This window comes from Salminus brasiliensis, chromosome 16 (genome assembly GCF_030463535.1).
Source record: "Salminus brasiliensis chromosome 16, fSalBra1.hap2, whole genome shotgun sequence".
In the NCBI taxonomy this organism is placed as follows: domain Eukaryota; kingdom Metazoa; phylum Chordata; class Actinopteri; order Characiformes; family Bryconidae; genus Salminus; species Salminus brasiliensis.
In genome coordinates, this window is record NC_132893.1 from 22,348,757 (window position 1) to 22,366,701 (window position 17,945).

At 41.8% G+C, this 17,945-nt stretch overlaps 1 protein-coding gene across 3 annotated transcripts in view; it reads left to right on the forward strand.

Moving 5' to 3' along the window:
• Nucleotides 1–17,945, forward strand: part of robo3 (roundabout, axon guidance receptor, homolog 3 (Drosophila)) — a 165,390-nt gene that overhangs the window by 88,292 nt on the left and 59,153 nt on the right. For all 3 annotated transcript variants that reach the window (XM_072658816.1, XM_072658817.1, XM_072658818.1), the window contains exon 2: nucleotides 8,017–8,343. In XM_072658816.1, coding sequence (XP_072514917.1) covers nucleotides 8,017–8,343 — 327 coding nt within the window. The remainder of the gene's footprint in view (nucleotides 1–8,016; nucleotides 8,344–17,945) is intronic.

Consider the following 17,945-nt stretch of genomic DNA (forward strand, 5'->3'; position numbering starts at 1 on the left):
CTTTGTTTCTGCTGAAAAGTTTAAAGTGCTCACAAGGTGCTTCTCCTCGCTGTCAGATAAGGGGCACACGTACACTGCAATTTTTTTATCTGCTTTCTTTTATGATAGAAGGTTCTCTGTAGGGATCTGATGCAGCACTTTGCATTAAGAAGTCTCATAGAAGACACTGAAGTGTTCATAGTTCACTTACCTTCAGATGTTGACAGTCACCCCCTGATTGAAAGATACTTATCTTATTGTAATGCAAACTGAGATTACTAGGCTATTGTCCATGTCTGACTGAGTTGGCCCCACTTATGCAAAATACTCACCTCATTTATTACCATTACCCTTTTTTGCCCTAAATGCTAAACCTGTTCTGCCTTTTATATGGTCACAGTCATGCAAAAATATATTGTGAGTCCAAAATGGCAAGTAAGAAAAAACTTGAAATATCGAACATTTCTATTGATCCGTCCATCACAAAACCCAGACACAGTATAAAGAACAACTCGCAGATTCAGCTGGGATCAAAAAGTGACAACTGACAACAATGGAGATACCGCATTTTGGCCTGACAGGAAGGATACATTAATGGTAAAATCATTAAGACGCAAAGAATTGCATCCGAATGAAACACCAAAGTACAGAAGGTCACTTGAAACTTTTCCCTGGGAACCCTGATGTAAGCTTATTGTGTAGGTCTGATGTTGTAGTTAGCTCAGGGGCTTTCCTAGCCCCTCATTTTGACCATTTCCTGTGGCAATCATCCACCATCAGGAAAACAGAACACATCCTGACTGTGATCTGTTATCTCTTAGAACACTTAGGGGAAGGTGATGGATGGGAATGGTAGGGAAACTGTGTGCAGCACAGTCCACATTGAATATGCAGAATGTGGTGATTACACCTAGAACTTTAAATATGTGGGCCTTGTACCCAATAGTGTTTACTCCAACATCAACCCCCATTGCCTTCTATTCTTCTTATCCAGGCCTGTAAGGATTCAGCTGGCAAATTGTTAGGTTAGATAGGACCATGAATGAATGAATTTTAACCCAGTACTTTTTGTCAGTTCAATGCTATTTTACCTGAAGCTAAAAGCCTATAGCACAGTGAGATCAAGAGGGGAAACTAAGTTCTGTTAAAGCGCCTTCAGGTGTAAGTCCAGTTGCCTCAAACCTCAAACTGATGTGCTTAGATATAAGACAACATCTAAAAGTCAGCAAAGCCACAGCCGTCAGAACTTTCAGACCTAAAAGTGCAGACACCCTCCCTATTGCATGAGGTGAAATTTTTTACAAGGACTTAACAACACCAATGTCTCCCCCACAACCAAAACCCAACCAAACTTCTTGGTGGGCCTGACCTATGGGCGTTTGGGTCAGGCAGGAAATGCAGAGGCGGAATTCCGTGGAGGCTAATCCGGCGGAATGCGGAGGTTTGCGGGCCACCACTGGGAGGACCAGGAAACTGATGCTATCTCTGCCAGCTGTGGCATGCTGGCTACTTCTGTCCAGGGTCTCTCCTCTTAGCCGTAGCCAAAGCACTGGAGAGATCCGTTTTTTTTAGGAGGCCCTTGTGACATGGAGCAGCTGCCTTGAGGCTCCACTATCACAATCACGCACAATTTATCATTCATACCCCACTTCTCTTCCTGCAACTCTGTAAGAAAACTTACCCCCTCACCCCCCCTTGAGATATGTGATATGCCATCAACATGTATTCCAGATGTACTTTTCTTTGGCTACAAGAGGTAGAATTACACAAGGTCAGGAGAAGATTGTGGTGTTATTGTACATGTGCTGTTGGCCTACAGAATCAGTCCAACCTTCACAAACCTTCTACATAGGCACACCGAGAACAGACGCAGTTTGACATAAGCTGAAAATCAGCAAAACACAAAAGGCTAAGAGGCAAAAACCTGCATTTTAGCATTTTGAGTGTCTTACTCTTTCAGGAGCAGTATAGCCCAGAGGCAAGCTGGTCTTTGTGGTGTGAGCCCCAGAAGCGTGCTCTGGGTACAGGCCTGTTGTTTCTGTGCTAGCCCACGGAGAGCACAAGCCTTGTGGATAATGTTATCTGGCCGCATTCTCTCTCTCTCTCTCTCTCTCTCTCTCTCTCTCTCTCTCTCTCTCTCTCTCTCTCTCTCTCAGCTCTTCACCCTGAAACCTTCTCTTAAGGCTCCTCAGAAAGATCAATATCTTCTCCTGAGCACTACCAATACCCACTGGGTCAACCTTTCGGATTGCTAGAGCTTTTTTCCTCCTGTTTGGAGATATTGCTGGGTTACCAAATCCGTGAGCAGCATAATGATGAGCTTGTGTTTAAAGATTGATGCGGGTTGAAACGCAACGGGCGGATACGTTCAGAAATTAGTTTGAGTTTTCCATCATAATGTTTGAACAGTTGTCCGACATGTCACCTAAAACGAATTCATCCCCTTTATTGAATAAAGACTGATCCCAAGACAGTGTCACTGGTTTGAGTAATTATTCAGTAACAGCATTATTGAAACACGTCTTTAAAAAAAAAATATATAAATGAGATACAGCTTTTTTGTCTTTTTGCGCTTGATGTCTTCAAAAAGTGCTGTGTTCTTTTGCTGGAGGCCAGTTAAATTCCCCATGTATAAAAAAGTTCCTAACAGACAAGGGTTATTTCTTTGCTTTGAACTACATCAAAGCACATATAACAGACATGCAGCCTCTGAACCCACCCTGCCCAGCATTTTTATTTTAGTGAGGATCCGTGACACCGTGCTGTCTCTTCCTGTTGGAATGAGAGATTCTAAAGCCTGTTGCAAATGCGTCTCATCCCAGCTCCTGATTTCCTAAGCAGAAAACGCTCTAGCTGCTCCAGACACACAAGCCTGAAGGTGTCTAGGTGATTCTTATTTTATTTATTTTCCTTCTTTTTTTGAAGTTGTCACAGGATTTTGTGGCTGCCAGTTAGTTTAATCCATCCCAGGTTCTCCATGCACTGGCAGAGGGGCTGTGTCTCCTTGAGGAAAGCAACGCCTCAACTGTGTGATTCCCTTTAAGCCAAGAAACCGGCCTATTCCCTCTGTAAGAAAAAGCCCAGTGGTGAAGGGCACAGCTTTACTGCCTCAGGTTTATATTCTCATGCAAGTGGCCCTTTGTTGTGCCCTGGCGCAAATAAAAGGTTGTTGGAGAAAGGGTGTTCAAGGAGACACCCCCCACCTCCTTAATTGAACTGAGGGAAATGAATGCACATTTGCAAATCAATTCCCAGAACCCAGTGGAAAACAGGAGGAGGGAGGCTGTAAAACAACACACTCTGGTTAAGGGGGATGGATGCCCTCTCAAAAGAATTGCAGATGAGGGTGAAGAGCGAAAGTTAGTCATTCCTTCTTCACTTCTATGGCCTTGGTTCTGTGTTTCCGTCAAGCTCCTTTTGGTTCCTGTTAAAAGTCTTCGTCACCTCTGAACACTGTAAACTAAATGTGTTGCTGTTAAAAGCTTCTGTTCTCTTCAGAGACACTGAAGGAAAAGTGTGCTTCCTGAAGTGTTACGTTTTACGCCGTCCTCCAACTTCCAGCTTAATAGACTGGTGCTTTGGCAGTGACGTTTGATGGTAGGGTTCGGTCCATATTTGGAGTTTGCTTTGTTCCTTTCTTCCAGATTTCATCTTGTGATAACATTCATTTACAAATTCAGCCTCTTCCTTTTATTCCTTATATTTTAATTAGCCTCAAAGTGGTGCTTTATCAGTCTTAAGACTCTTCTGTATGTGTGTTTACCTCAAGACCTTCACACATACTTCAAGAGAAAAGACAATTATTGGATTGACCTCTGGCCTCGTCATGAATAGTCGTCATGGAGATGGCATCTCCACACAGAATATTCGACATATTTGCATATCATTAAGGCTTCTCCATTCATTGTTGTATATTCAGTGTTTTGCTTTGTGTAGTAAATTAGCCTTGTGTAGAAAATTAGCTTGCAAATGTGTCCTAGTAGCATAGCGTGGATTGCAGGTCTTCGCTTTTGCAGTGTCTTCCTGTGCCTACTGTTTTTGTGAACTTCTTGGCTGAAATGGACATCTCTGGGGATTTGTTGAAGCTGGGCCCTGTTGAGATCTTATTCCACCATGGATCTCACCCTCCCCCCCAGTAGAGGAGATAAATCTGCTTAACACTAAAAGCCCATCGGGACAGATCAGAGGGGCTGGCAAGGCCCTGGCTTCGCTGTCAAAGCTGGCATTCACACTCTCTCCGTGCACAAGACAACAAGGTCAAATGCTCGTTCCACCCTAAGCACTCCGTAACTTAAAGAGCAGGGCATTCACAGAGCTCCGCACTTCTCCTGCATGCTCAATCACTCCCATCGCCCAGGTCATGCTAATGCGCTTTTACAGTAGCTTGAGATTTGCTTCTCGCAGTATATGGTATTAAGGACCATAGCCTATTGTTATTATGTAGACGTGTTCTAATTTTAACAGCATGTGTTCCTAAGCATAATCTAGAGGCGTAAAGATTCACACAATTTTGAATCTGATTAAGTATGATACGGTACTGTCTAATGCTCATGGCAACCACCATGTGCATGGACTAAAGAGTGAACTATTGCTATTGGTATCCATGTGAGAGGTCTTATTTATCAGATATTATATTGCCACAAACCAGAAAAAAGGGAATGTCATTACTTACGCAAAAGCTTGTATCTCCAAATTGGAATTTTTACAGTAGAAGGAAAAAACCTACTTGAATTTCAATTAAAGTAAATGTGAGTAATTGAGTGAGCAATTGTGGAGCATTACTGCTGTACACAATGTACAGAACAACTGGCAAATTCAAATTATGTCAAGAAATGGACCTAGAAGTTTGGCGTTGTAGCTTAACCGCTTCCCCTTGTTTAGACATTGGCATCGATGGTGGGAATATGATAATATGTCATTGATTTTTTGCACAATATTTTACACATACCAGTATGCATTTCTGTGCATTTAATGGATATCATCAGTCCATCAAGATTAAGAAACAAGTTTATTTGTAAAATTCACCAGTGATAGAAGTCTAACTGGTTGTAAATCACATCACTAAGCCATTATCTTAATATATCAGTTGTATGTTTCTTACTATTTCTTCTTGAATAGAAATGGAATAAAATATTATTCTTTTTATTCAATAGTATTCTTTTTATTATTTTATTATTAACTATTATAACGTTTCACAACTTGTTTACAAAGTTCAGAGAAATATTACAATGTTATATATTTGTCATATCGCCCAGTTGAAGTTGGGAGAGAGAGAGATTTTGAGAGATTTTCTTAATGATAATCTGAAAGCAGTTGTTCCAACCAGTCAGTGTCCGTTTCTCAGCTGCAGCAGTAGTAGTAGTAGTAGGTTCTCCTGCTGGAGTTGTTCAATTGTCTCACCTATTTCTCAACTCTAAAGCCTTGTCAGGATGAATGAAGTGTGTGTGTTCATTCTCCTGTGTAGCTAGGTCAGAGATCCGGTAAGTGATGTCCCTTCTGGCAGCAAAAGACTCCACATAGCTATGATTCCCTGAGGGTGACTCTTCCTTGACAAGGTGCTAAACATCAGAGAGTAGTTTATCTTGTCCTAAAAGTACACAGATTCTCAAAACACTATGCTTGCTGGTCTTATTTTCTTCTTCTAGTCAGTAGAATTATTATAAATTGTTACTTAATGAAGTAGGCCTGACGCAGTGCACTGCAGACAGCAGCAACACTGTATGATGTCTGGAGAGCTCATCAAGCTGCATGGCCAAACAGTGTGTTAGTGGTTAATAAACAAGATCATTAAAATGAGCCTGCTTTTGTGGTATCCTGGCTCTATATGGTGCCGGGGGGCAAGCGTCCTGTGACTTCATTCAGCCCAAAGCCGGTTAACTACTATGAAAGACGCTGTTTAGCTCCCTAGCACTTTCCCTTTAAAGACCCCTATGTTACATATCCTCTGTGGCAAGTCCGCATGTTTGGCCTGTAATATTTATAAAGCTGCTCTCTGACTCTCTGCCTGCTGAGTCTCTCCTCCACCCCCCGCCAACCGCAGTCTGTTCGTTGCTCTATATGTGTCTACTAAAAGCTATTAGCCAAGCCCTGGTGGTCTCCTCTCCCTTCACCCGGCGGGCCAGAAGGCTTTTTGTTTTTAGAGGCAGAAAGGGTAACAGGCTTGGGGATTCAGAGGTGAACTGGCCTGTAGACAACTCAGTGGTTGGGCTTCTGGCCTAATGTAGTACTACTGTAAGGTCACTGTGTCGTGTTAGCTAAGGCTAGGCGAAAACAGAATGGTTTTGTTTTAGCTTGCATTGCATTACCAGCTCAGTGGACCTTTCCCTCGCAAGAAATGGAAGGCAGTTTTACAGGAATAACTTGGAGTGGTTTGAAATTTTCCTCAAGTGCTCAGAGCGGTAAGCTAGAGTCCGAGAAAGACTTTCTTCCACCTTCACGTAATTGGTTGGAGTGGAACACCATCAAATTTGGGCTTATCTCCTCCATCTCTTAAAAAGTGTTTGCCCTTTGTTCATAATCCTATCTAACCCTGGAGGATTTAGTGCTAGGAAAAGGTATTTGCCCAGTGCACCTGAAACCCCCTTATCTGCAGTATCAGAAGCTGATTCTTCCACCTGTGTCAGTCAGGAGGTAAGGAGAGCGCTTCTTCCTTTCTCTTACCACCAGAAATCTGAGCTTCTGCCCCGCCATGCTTAAACCAAATTATAAACCCCGGGATAATTGTCATCAAGATGAATCCAGTAATTATTTTGACAATCACCATGTGCTCAGGCTTCCTGATTTCTCCCTAAAATCTCTCCCAGTGGCTTAAATTCTCCTGGCCTGTTGAGAACCGGCTTGTGTTGTTGTTATTCACCCATAATTGTCCCACCAACACCCTGCCATTCAAATTGGAGGAGAGAAAAGCAATTTCAAAGCTTTCTGCTGGAATTATCTTAGCACCAGTCCCCCCCACCCCCCTCTTCTTTTTTCTTGGCAGTCAGAATAAATTCATATGTGGCCTAAAACACAGGACAAAATTACTTATATATTCCTATTCCGCTCTCCTCCCACAGCGAGGAATGAAATGTATTTCAGTGTTTTCTTTGGTAACTGTTGAATGTAGAGCATGTCATTTTGTACCATCCAATTTAATGCTGTATGCGAGAGCCATGCATGTATAATGTGTCTTCATTTTACCCAGCCAAGTACTGCCTGAAATAGTGTTTTCTTTATCCTCGTCAACTGTAGCTTGCATAAATGACCTGCAGAGAGCTGGCGTGCTGAGTGTAGGCTTATTGGGCAGCGTTTGATTTGCTCTAAGTTTTACTAGTTTGACTAGTAGTGAGTTTTTTTTCCTCTGATGTTTCCCATTTATTTTGCCTAATATGATGTTTTTTTTCTGGACTGGCCAGTTCAAAGTATTTAATACTCACACTTGGATAGAAAATAGAAGGTCTTTTGAGGGCGACTATTTTGAAAAAAAAAAAGGTTTGAATATGGTGAGGCGTCGTCTTCGGTGGTGGACAGCATAACTTGCCTGATAACTGGTATCAGTGTTCTGGTCAGAAATGTAAACAGCCTCAAGTTCTGTCTTTTTATAGGCCAGTTTGATTCAGGCCAAGAAACACTGGACTGGAACTTTACATGCTTTAACTTTAGTGACATTGAAGATGCCCTCGTATATACAGTATATATATATATATATATATATATATATATATATATATATATATATATATATATATATACATGCTGTAAAAACTGACAAAAGTATTGGGACACCTACCCATTACACCTACCTGAGCTTTTATGACCTCCCAGTACCATGTAATTAGTCAAAGAATTGAAAACTACTTGATTTAAAAAACAATAACCACTGAAACTATTTCCAATTGATGTCTGGTGTACATGTGTTTTGAGTCAACAGGGTGTATAAATAGTAGATAGCGATAGTAATGCTGAAATATTTTTTAACTCTGTCGAGGACCCCCTGCATGCCGTTTTCTTTTTAGATCCTCTCATACTCATGAATGCTTGGTGCACTCTCTCCTGCAGGATCTCGACCCAGATTGGAGGACGCCCCGCCACGGATTGTGGAGCATCCCTCGGACTTGATAGTTTCAAAAGGGGAGCCTGCCACTCTGAACTGCAAAGCCGAGGGCCGGCCTACCCCCATGGTGGAGTGGTATAAAGATGGTGAGCGCGTGGAGACGGACAGGGAGGACCCCCGCTCCCACCGCATGTTGTTGCCCACGGGCTCCCTTTTCTTCCTCAGGATCGTGCATGGACGCCGAAGCAAGCCGGATGAAGGAGTCTATGTGTGCGTCGCCAGAAACTACCTGGGAGAGGCCGTCAGTCGCAATGCTTCTCTGGAGGTTGCAAGTAAGCAAGACCATTTATTGCATTTGTGTATTAGGTGATTTAAATGCTTTATGTTTAATGTTGACATATGGCATGCTTAAGGCTGGCCTGAATAACAGCCCTGCTAATTATAATTACATGCCATAATCAGTTTTTAGTTATTTTAACTTTTCGATATGCAATTAATAGTTTTACATATTTATACATCCCTTTTAATGATTGGTGGGTCAAAAATACCACGAAACCAATGCACTGTAACATTATGTCAGATAAGGAGATGAATCAGAATCAGAATCAGCAAAGCATTGCATTATTTGTTTTCTAGCCTATTCACGGCCCTCGTTAAGTAACTTATTTTTTCTGGTCTTCTGATAATTTGTTTAAAAGTAATAAATGAGTCTTAAACTAAATTAATGGATTACAAATAAGGAAACAAATATTCATAATTATCACACAAATAATCATAATGACCTAATAAGTACTTGTGTATTCTGATTATTTCATTATTTATCAGTATATCAATAAAACACACCAGGGGCGTCTGTGGCCTCTCAAAATGCTCACTTCACTTAAGCAATTGTGTCAATCGTTACAGATTCTTTCACATATCGCAGACGTCCGGGGTATCAGTATTACAAAGGCCAGAATCACATTTTACAAACAAACTAGTGTTCTGCCTCACTTGCTACCTACTCATCTGTGTTCGTCCTTCACTTTGTTTAGTTTCTCTCTTAATTGTAAGACAATTGAGGCTCATTATTGTATCCCAGGATGCTGGGAGGCAGTGAGGTCACTGTTGTTTTAAGGGATTTAATCTAGTTTGGAGAATTAATAAGGATGGATGTGATGTGATGCAGCCACAGGAAAAAGGAAGAGAGTTATGCACCGCTGGCTGCTTCCAGGTAACAGATGTTTGTCCCAAAAATACAGCCACGTTGGAGAGTTTCTTATGGATCAGCTCCAAGCTGGAACAGAAGGACTTCCCATGTCCAATGTGCTGTAATTAAATATGGATGGCACGATTTGATTATGCTGATTCGATTACCAGGCAGTCAGATTATGTATTCACTGAGTCTTTTCTTTTGATTTAACCTCTTACATGCTGGGCTTGTTATTGAGTCTTTAATCTTAATGCTTAATTTCTGCAGTGACTACTATAAAATATTAAAACCTCCATGCAGATGTAGTCAAGGAGCTGAAATCTGGCTCCACATATGGCAGGTTTAAAAACTTGGTTTAAAAATGTTAATCTGTTGCGCCTGAGTGGGAGTTTTTTTTTTTAAGTTTTGGACCTGTTTAGCCAACTCAGTCTTTGTTTACTTACTGTCCTCAGAGATTTGCCGTAGCCCTGAACTGGAGTCGGTTTGCTCAGAGGACAGTTTTTTCAAACACTTTACCATCTGCTGAAGGTGCTAGATGTGGGTTAGATGTGCCTTACTCACTCTACGTATTCCCAGGAGAGAGAGTCATACTACTCTCACACCATGAAGCGGGTGGTCTGCCAGAGTGAAATAATGTCTGTGCATAGTTAGAAATTCCGAGAATTACAGTAAAGTCTTGTATTTGTACATGCTGTTCGCACTAGGCAGCAGTAAAAACACTTCACCTTGAATCCAAGAATTTAGTTTTCCTCCCTGAAGCTTTATATGACCTTCAGGGCCAGGGTTTTAAGACTGATTAAAGAGAACCATTGAATAAATGCCCACCCCTCTCAGAGTTTATAGGATTTAGTGAAGAAATAAATTGGCCACCTCCTTTATGAGGCAGATTGAACTCTTCACCTTTTTCTATTACAACTCCACAATAAATCTGAAAAATCACTTAACAATATTACAGAAAACATCAACCTACATTTCCATCCCCTGAGTTCACTGAAAGTTGGTTGACACGCTCAGCTTAGCTTAAAAACACACGTCACATTGTTTCCCAGCCTGTCCAGGTTCATTCCGAGTTCACAATGACATGTTTGCACGCAGCGAGTGTTGCTAATCAGATGTTTGCGTCCGATAAAAGTTGCAGAAGGGGCTTTCGTAATCAGTGCTGCCCTTTCTGAGGCGCTGAAGCATTCCAAACACTGTTTTAGAAGTGATAATCTGTAGGCTATGTGTCAGAGTTATGAAACCGTCTGCCAAGAGCTCTAAACATCTAGAGCCCCAAGATCCTAAGCATGCCTTTGTAAATGTAAACGCTCTGCTCATTCATGCAGTTAGCAGTAAGTGTGCATGGAAAAATATATATCATCAGTTTCTACACAGTCAGGGGTACTGCCAGATTAGAGCCCTTGATAAGTTATTGTTAATGTTATTCTGTTAAAATAAAAACCAATGCTGATCACTTAGAGATGAGTGAATTCTTGTCTGCAATATATGCGCACGGTGCATCCAACAATAAAGGGAGCATCACATTTCTTTTATATGGTAATAGGAATATGGTAGCATACAGAAAGCCCTAACTGCACATCTAACCCTAGATGATGGAGACTTTGTTGAGGACAGAGGATGTATTATTGTGGTTATTACTTTTAATATGGCCATAAATAGTTAATGGGCTAGTCTTGAGTCCAATTGCTAGGTACAGTTTGCAGGCAGTGTTCATCTCAGTATTTTAGAATTAAGATGCACATCTGGTTAAAAATGTTAAAACCACACCCACAACCGTGTTGCTCCTGACAGTGTTGCTCTAAGGCATTGCTCCCCTCTTCTGTCTGAGAGATAAAGATCCTGCATTTCCTCTAGAGATTGCTGCCCCGTACGAGGTTTCTGAATTGCCTGCTGCTACAGCTGAAAGAGAGAGAGAGACAGAGGGAGAGACAGACACAGAGAGAGAGAGAGAGACAGCCAGACAAAGACACAGAGAGGCAGATGGCCTTTGGCCAGTTTAGCAGAAAGAAGTCAAGGGAGATTACACATCAGGCCTAATTCACTAGCTGACACATTTTCCACAACCTGGACCTGATACAGCTTGTCAGTCAAAACTGTTAGTGAAACTACAGTCCCAGGCTTACTATATCTGGCCTACCTCAGTCCTCTTCCGCCTTGTGGAAACACTGTAATCGGGCTGGTCCGGTTCTCTTTGTTTGATGTTGTCGCTGTCACACAAAAACCTTGCATCTCCATTTTCGATCAGCCAGTGACTCACAGCGACTGATGTTCAAGCCTATAAACTCCACACACAGTAGACCTTGTACTTGATAATCATTGTCAGGCCACTGCGGGTTAATGGTGACTGAGTTAACCCCACGAGCACGCTACGGCAGTGTCCCGACGGCAGTGTTGTGGAGTGATGTGTTGGGGGTTAGCCATGGGTACACAATGCCAGCGCTGGCGGGGCATCAGTGAGCCACGCTCCAGCATGGCAAAGCGCCAGGAGGCAGGTGGCGGGCAGGAGCCTGGGGCAGAGGGCTCTTCAGCTGCTTCCCCCGGCCTGCCACGCTGCTGGTGTAGGGCATGGGAGGCGGGCATGAGATGGGGGGGGGGTGTTGTTGGGGGGATGTTTTGGGGGATGAGTAGGAGATGGACAGGAATGAGTCAGGAGAAAAAAAGCAGGGTGAAATGTACAAAGAAAGGAGCACAGAAGTACCGATCTCACAGTTTTCTCCAAGGTCTCCAAGCTCCAGGTCGGTACCAGCGTTATTTTTGCCAACAAAACCAACTCGCTTGCATACAGTATATACAGATTAGCCTGTAGGAAGTTAGCTCATATGTTCATGTAGATGTTAAAAAGGCACAGATCCATTTCAGACAGAAACCAAATCTGTTTAATAAGGTCAGTCCGGTAGGTTGGACTGTGACATCTTTAGAAAAGGGACAAGCTTTGCTGATGTGTCTTACAGGGTTTGGAGAGCAGAATGTGAAGAAGTGGGAGAGAGATGTGAGCGAGCAAGAGAGAGAGGCCAAAAAGGAGTGAGAGAGCAAAAGATACAGATAGAGAGAGAAGTGGAGAGGGGACCTCAAATGCCAAACGGCTCCATCTGGCAGCAGCAGGAAGCATGTTATACATTATGGGGGCACTGAGCGGTGCCGATGAGAGGCGTTCTGGAGAGCAGAGACAGGCAGCGGCCCAGTGTGTGTGGGAGTGCATGAATGCACACACTGAGACACTTAACCACTCTGCTATGCCTTTACATACTCGCTCTCAAAAAGGTGGTATTTATGGCATTGCAGCGTTATTGCATGCATGTTGTGTTAAAATGCTTAGATACTCGAGCGGCAGTCGGGATAATATGGAGCGGCGTACAGCAGGTGCTGTGCAGTAAATGAGAGATAAAAGCAGCTGTGCTTGGCAGTGCATTTGTGATGTGTGTTTTATTGCTTTTTAAATGGTTCATTTAGCAAGGAACTAGGCCTGTTTGTATAACCCGCAGATATGTCGCGTTCGTGGCTTGCCTTGGTATTAAGGCTGCATCCTAATTCTTTGAACTAGATCAACAAATAATTGCAGGGTCAATCTGTTGCCACGGATTGTGTTGTTATTGATCGTCAGCATTGGCTTAGGATGATATTAATTTATTATTGGCTAGAGAGAACTATTGATATCTCACTGATATGCTCTGCGACATCTATACTACATTGTTTAAAACAGTGAATAAGATCAATAATCACAGAATAACCTGATTGTAATGTTTTTGTTATTGGTTGTCTGTATTATTGCTTTTTAAATGGCTCCTTTAAAACCTCAGAACTTCCAAATAAACATAGAAGCACAGTATTCCACACACATTTTTATTGCTTCATTTTGGGCCAATAGTAAAAAAAAAAACTATCCACTGTCTAGTCAGAATGGTGCTCCTGAAGTTGGCCCATTTCTAATGCAAGTTATAAAATACTAAACTACTTATTCAGCATTAAAATATTACAAGCTATTATGATCGTTGGATGTTTAACGTTCAGTCTTGTGATAAATGTGACATTAAAAGGGAGCAATACTGTACATAAACTACTCAAAGTACATAAACTACTCTATGCCGGGGGTTTTATTACTGCCTACCAAGATTTGAAGCCAAAGCACAACATGGGAGGTCACAAAAACAGTTTTTATGGAAAAAGGAATAAATGAAAATGACACCAGATTATATTTAGTACGTGACCTGAAAATATTTAACTGTTTAAATCACGGGAAAAGGTCAGTTGACCAGAATACTTATGGTAAGGATGCAAAATAACAACAGATAACTGTCAGTCAGTTAATAGTCATTGATCATGTTCTTATTGACCATCAATATTGGCTCTGGATTCTATTAATTATTACAGTATCAGAAGCTTCTCTACAGGTTCAACACTAATTGCCTTTGCTGTGACCTTACCAAAAGGTTTCCACAGCAACAGGTGAGGGCAGGAAGGCAGCTGTCCCAAGAAATGCTGAGACCAAACAGGTGAAAAGACAATCGGACGCATTCCTGCTCTGTTTTGATTGGCAACTTTCTCACGTTGTGGAATTTCACTAGCCAAAAGCCTGTGGCCAAAAGCTTCAGTGTAGAAATGCACCAGAGCCTGACTGGAACGTTTCTATAAACAATGATTAAGATGTCAGTCAATGTCAGTCAAAAGCTCTGAGTATTACTTAAGCACTTCCTTTACCAAGGGAAATAAAAACCTGTCAGCTTTGATATTTCAAGTTTGAACTAGAATTCATACATTTCTGTATTCAGTTTAATACCATGTTTAATTGGTATCAGACGTTATTACAGAATGTAAAACTTATAATGGCTTTTTTTGTGTATTTTTAATGTGTGTGGGGACAGCAGCCAAACTTGGCTGACCAAACACATTTCCTCCAGCATGCTGTAGGCCGTCTGTGGAGTAGCCATTGGAGGCATTGTGCAAGAGCCAACTGAACTCAGGCCTCTAGAATTCGGTGCCAGGTCAGTTGGTGTTCAGGAACACTCCGCCAGCTCGTACTCTGGTACGTTCTGCCAGTTCTTCACAGCTGATTGCAAATTCTAGCACTTTAAGGGTTTGGGTTTTTCTAGGTGTGGAGCAGGGGGTTTAGAGTCAGGCTCTGATGGGTCCAGTAATTTTGGCTGGCCTGTTGGGATTAGGCAGGGGCGACAGCACAGATAAGCCCGTCTGTCTCGGGGCCCTCCAGTCCAGGCCGAGGCAGGAGTAATGGTGACTTATGTGCACCAGGGCATGTGCTCTCTTCCAGGGCTGGCTGCTCGCAGCGCTATTAACCTCATTGCCTTGGATCCGAACTCAGTGGGTGCAGCAGCAGGCTTGTTTTGGAAAAGTCAGGGGTTTCAAACTCTCCAGTATAAATCAATCATTAAGCACTACAGACAGAAAAGAACACTGCAAAGCTTTTTAATTTCATTAGCGCAAAGTCTATTAGCTCTAATGCTCTGGCACACCCAGATTTTATTCAGCAATAAAAACTAAATGAATCAGATCTCTGCAATATTTCCCCATTACGTCTACTGGAAAGTCATTGAGGCTTAGCACAACTCTGCACAATACATAGTTTGTTAATCATTATCACGATGTTCGTGTTTAATATACTGATATAAAGAAAATACTCATCCGTATGATACTGAGCCACAGAATGTTGGATTTACATATGGGGGAGGCACATTTAGGACCTCTCTAATGGCATATGACTGACAGGGGCCCTAAAAATTTTATTATTTTTGTAATTGTACAAATTGTGTAATTGTGGGGCCCCATGTAATATATTTTCATAAGGCCCTAAATCCCTGCAGCGTCTTCACTTATTTTACCTGTTAAGTTCTACACAGAAACAGTGTCTAAATGTAGCACCACTACTTTGTGATCAGGTGGACTCAGGTCATTGGCTGGGTTGCACATTCGGTGACCCTGTGTGTGTGTATGTTTGTGTCTGTGTGTGTTCAGGCGGCAGTAATGAGATCACTTAGCTCTGGAGTACGGTAGGGGTCAGGGAGAATGCTGACAGGGTGGGGTCATATGGACACAGGAAGGCCCGGCCCTTCTGCAAGTTGGTCATCAAAACCCTCTCACTTAATTAAAGTAGAACTGGAGCCACCGGCTCCACAAAAAGGGAGAGAGACAGAGATGGAGACAGAGAGAGAGAGTGTAATACAGACAATAAGAGAGGGGGCAGAGAGCTGAATGTTAACAGGTGGTGTGAGGAGGAGCTCTGACAGCCCCTCATGTAAATGAATGGGAGATGGGAGAGCATCTGGGAGCTTATGTGGGTCGACAGCAGAACACGCTAGACATGAAGAACACTACAGCCGTGTTTGAGTAGAGCTGTGCTTTAAAACATTGACACAGCAATATATTGTTAATAAAATTACCGATACATGAACTGATACGGTCAGGGGTGTATCTAGTGCTTTCAAATTGGAGAGTGCAGGATTAATAACTTACAAGTAAAATGGAAATTTGAGAATTGACAAGCTACTAAGCCAATAATAGGTTAATGAAGAATGCGCTGGTTTTGATCATGGTATCGCTTATACTGTGATACGTGTCATATTATAAGGGGTGTATTAACATACATGGTTCCATTCTCTTTTGCTAATCACTACCCAAGCTCCCGAACTTTTTGGTTCTGGTTTAGAAGCACAAATTGCAGCATACAAACAAATGGCAAAAGGTTAATTAAGGGAATCATCTCTGTCTTCTTGTATTACAGTAGCACCCCCATTGACAGAGCTTTGTTTTTATAATGGAGTCATGCTGTGTTTAGTATATCCATGCTACAAAGCGTATTTTGTCCCTGGCTGACTCCTGCAGTCTGAGCTGATCCTTATTAAAGGAACTGCTGGTTTTAGACTCAGCCGCGATCAGGCTTCATTAACCTTTTATTTATTAATTATTCTTCCCTCAAGAGGGAAGTAAGTGTTCTTTAAAAAAGCAGGTGCCATTTAATTGATTCATAATGTTATGTAGCCCAGACTAATAAGACAGGAATTATTCTTTTAACCTGCTCCTCAAATAGGCTGTCAGTGTGTCAGCGAGTCTGTGCGAACTGCCTTGGCTTTTAAAGCTTTCACAGTAGAGAAATTCACAATATGCGCTTAAATGTAAAGGTTACTTGAATGCACAGTTCTGCAGGGAAAAAAAACTCCAAATACCAAAGATCACATTTATTGGGTATTTAACGTTGGTATTTTGATGTATAAATATTAGGAATATGACTTTGGTTGGGGCAAAAATTAAGTATTCTGCTTTGATTTTTCGCAATGAGGTTAGTTTTTCGAGGGAACTGACTTTGAAGAGAAGAGATGGTAAATGGCAGTTGACTAGCATTAGCTTTTAGGCTAGCTCAGAAACACTGCTTTTGCTTTGTTTCGTGACGTTTGTGCTCCCATTCTCCAGACGTTGGCACAGGAAAAGCCTTGATCTTGAGGTTGGATTTGTGTAGCAAATCTGTATTGCCATAATTAGCACAGTCTAGAAGTGAAATGCTGCTTTTCAGAGTCAACAACACAATTTTCTCTTGAAGTCAGTGTTGTATTTTACCACTAGCACTCAAAGGGCTTTTGCTAGTGTACTGAGTGTTTGTAAATGTTGTATATAGAAAGAAAAATTAATCAAAAATGCCGATTTTGGAATTGGCCAGTTTTCCAGCTTTGTTTTGGTTTTGCTGGATTGTCTTTTAAAGTATCTTTTAAAGGATAGTTTTCTATTGCAGGCCCCCCTTAATTGGTGTTGGACCTTTGCATGTACAATAATAATTATTAAAGAACCATCAACTGAAAGATTATTTAGGGAACCTAAAATGATATTGTTTTTTCTTGCTCTTAAGAACCTATTTTGTTACCTAAGAGTGTAGTTTTTAAGGGTGTAGCTACAAGCATAGCCTACATGCTGCTGAACTTTCAGCTGTAATTGCAGAAGCGGGTGAGGCATCATCCCAAACAAGGCACAAGCAGTTTTGCCAATGTTTCCTCATGATAACTAGCCATCAGACCCGTTACATTGTCCACCTCCTGGTTTAGTTCATTTTGTGCACGCTTCAAGACCCAGCAAGGCGGCACAGACAGTGGCCCTGCAATTGGATGATTGATTGCTTTTCTCTCGCTTACCATGCCAGCAGCTATGAGAGGGAGGGGAGAAAGGGCAGTGAGCCAAGATACCACTCTGTGTTTAGTGGGAAAGAGAGAATGCACACACATAGACACACACACACACACACACACACACATATATATATATATATATATATATATGCACACGCACACCCCGGCAGCAGTTCATGTCATCACTTTTACTTCAGCGCATATTGTAAGCCCACATTCAATCATGTCTCCCAGTGTCTGGAGGTTTGGAAGATACCCATCTGCTAACTAGCTTCTCAGCTCCACTTATTGATAAAAATCTATCTAATTTCAGAGAGGGATTTGAGTGTTTTATGCGCATAATGTGAGGTGTACGGTAGATATTATTGTAACTGGCAGGCCAGTGTTTGACTCGCAAGTTGAATTTCTGTCTATTGCCAGAGATTTTGGTGGGTCTCATTACTCAGCATAACCAGTAACTAGGGTTAGCACCACATAGGTATTGATATTGAATGAATATCTGATGCTTGTCCAGTATAATTCCCTTCAAAACCTAATAAGCTTTAAAATCTAAAAGTAGGCTATCATGTCCAAATGACTTAAACTCAAATCTAACACCCCCAGGACAAAATAAACAGCTAAC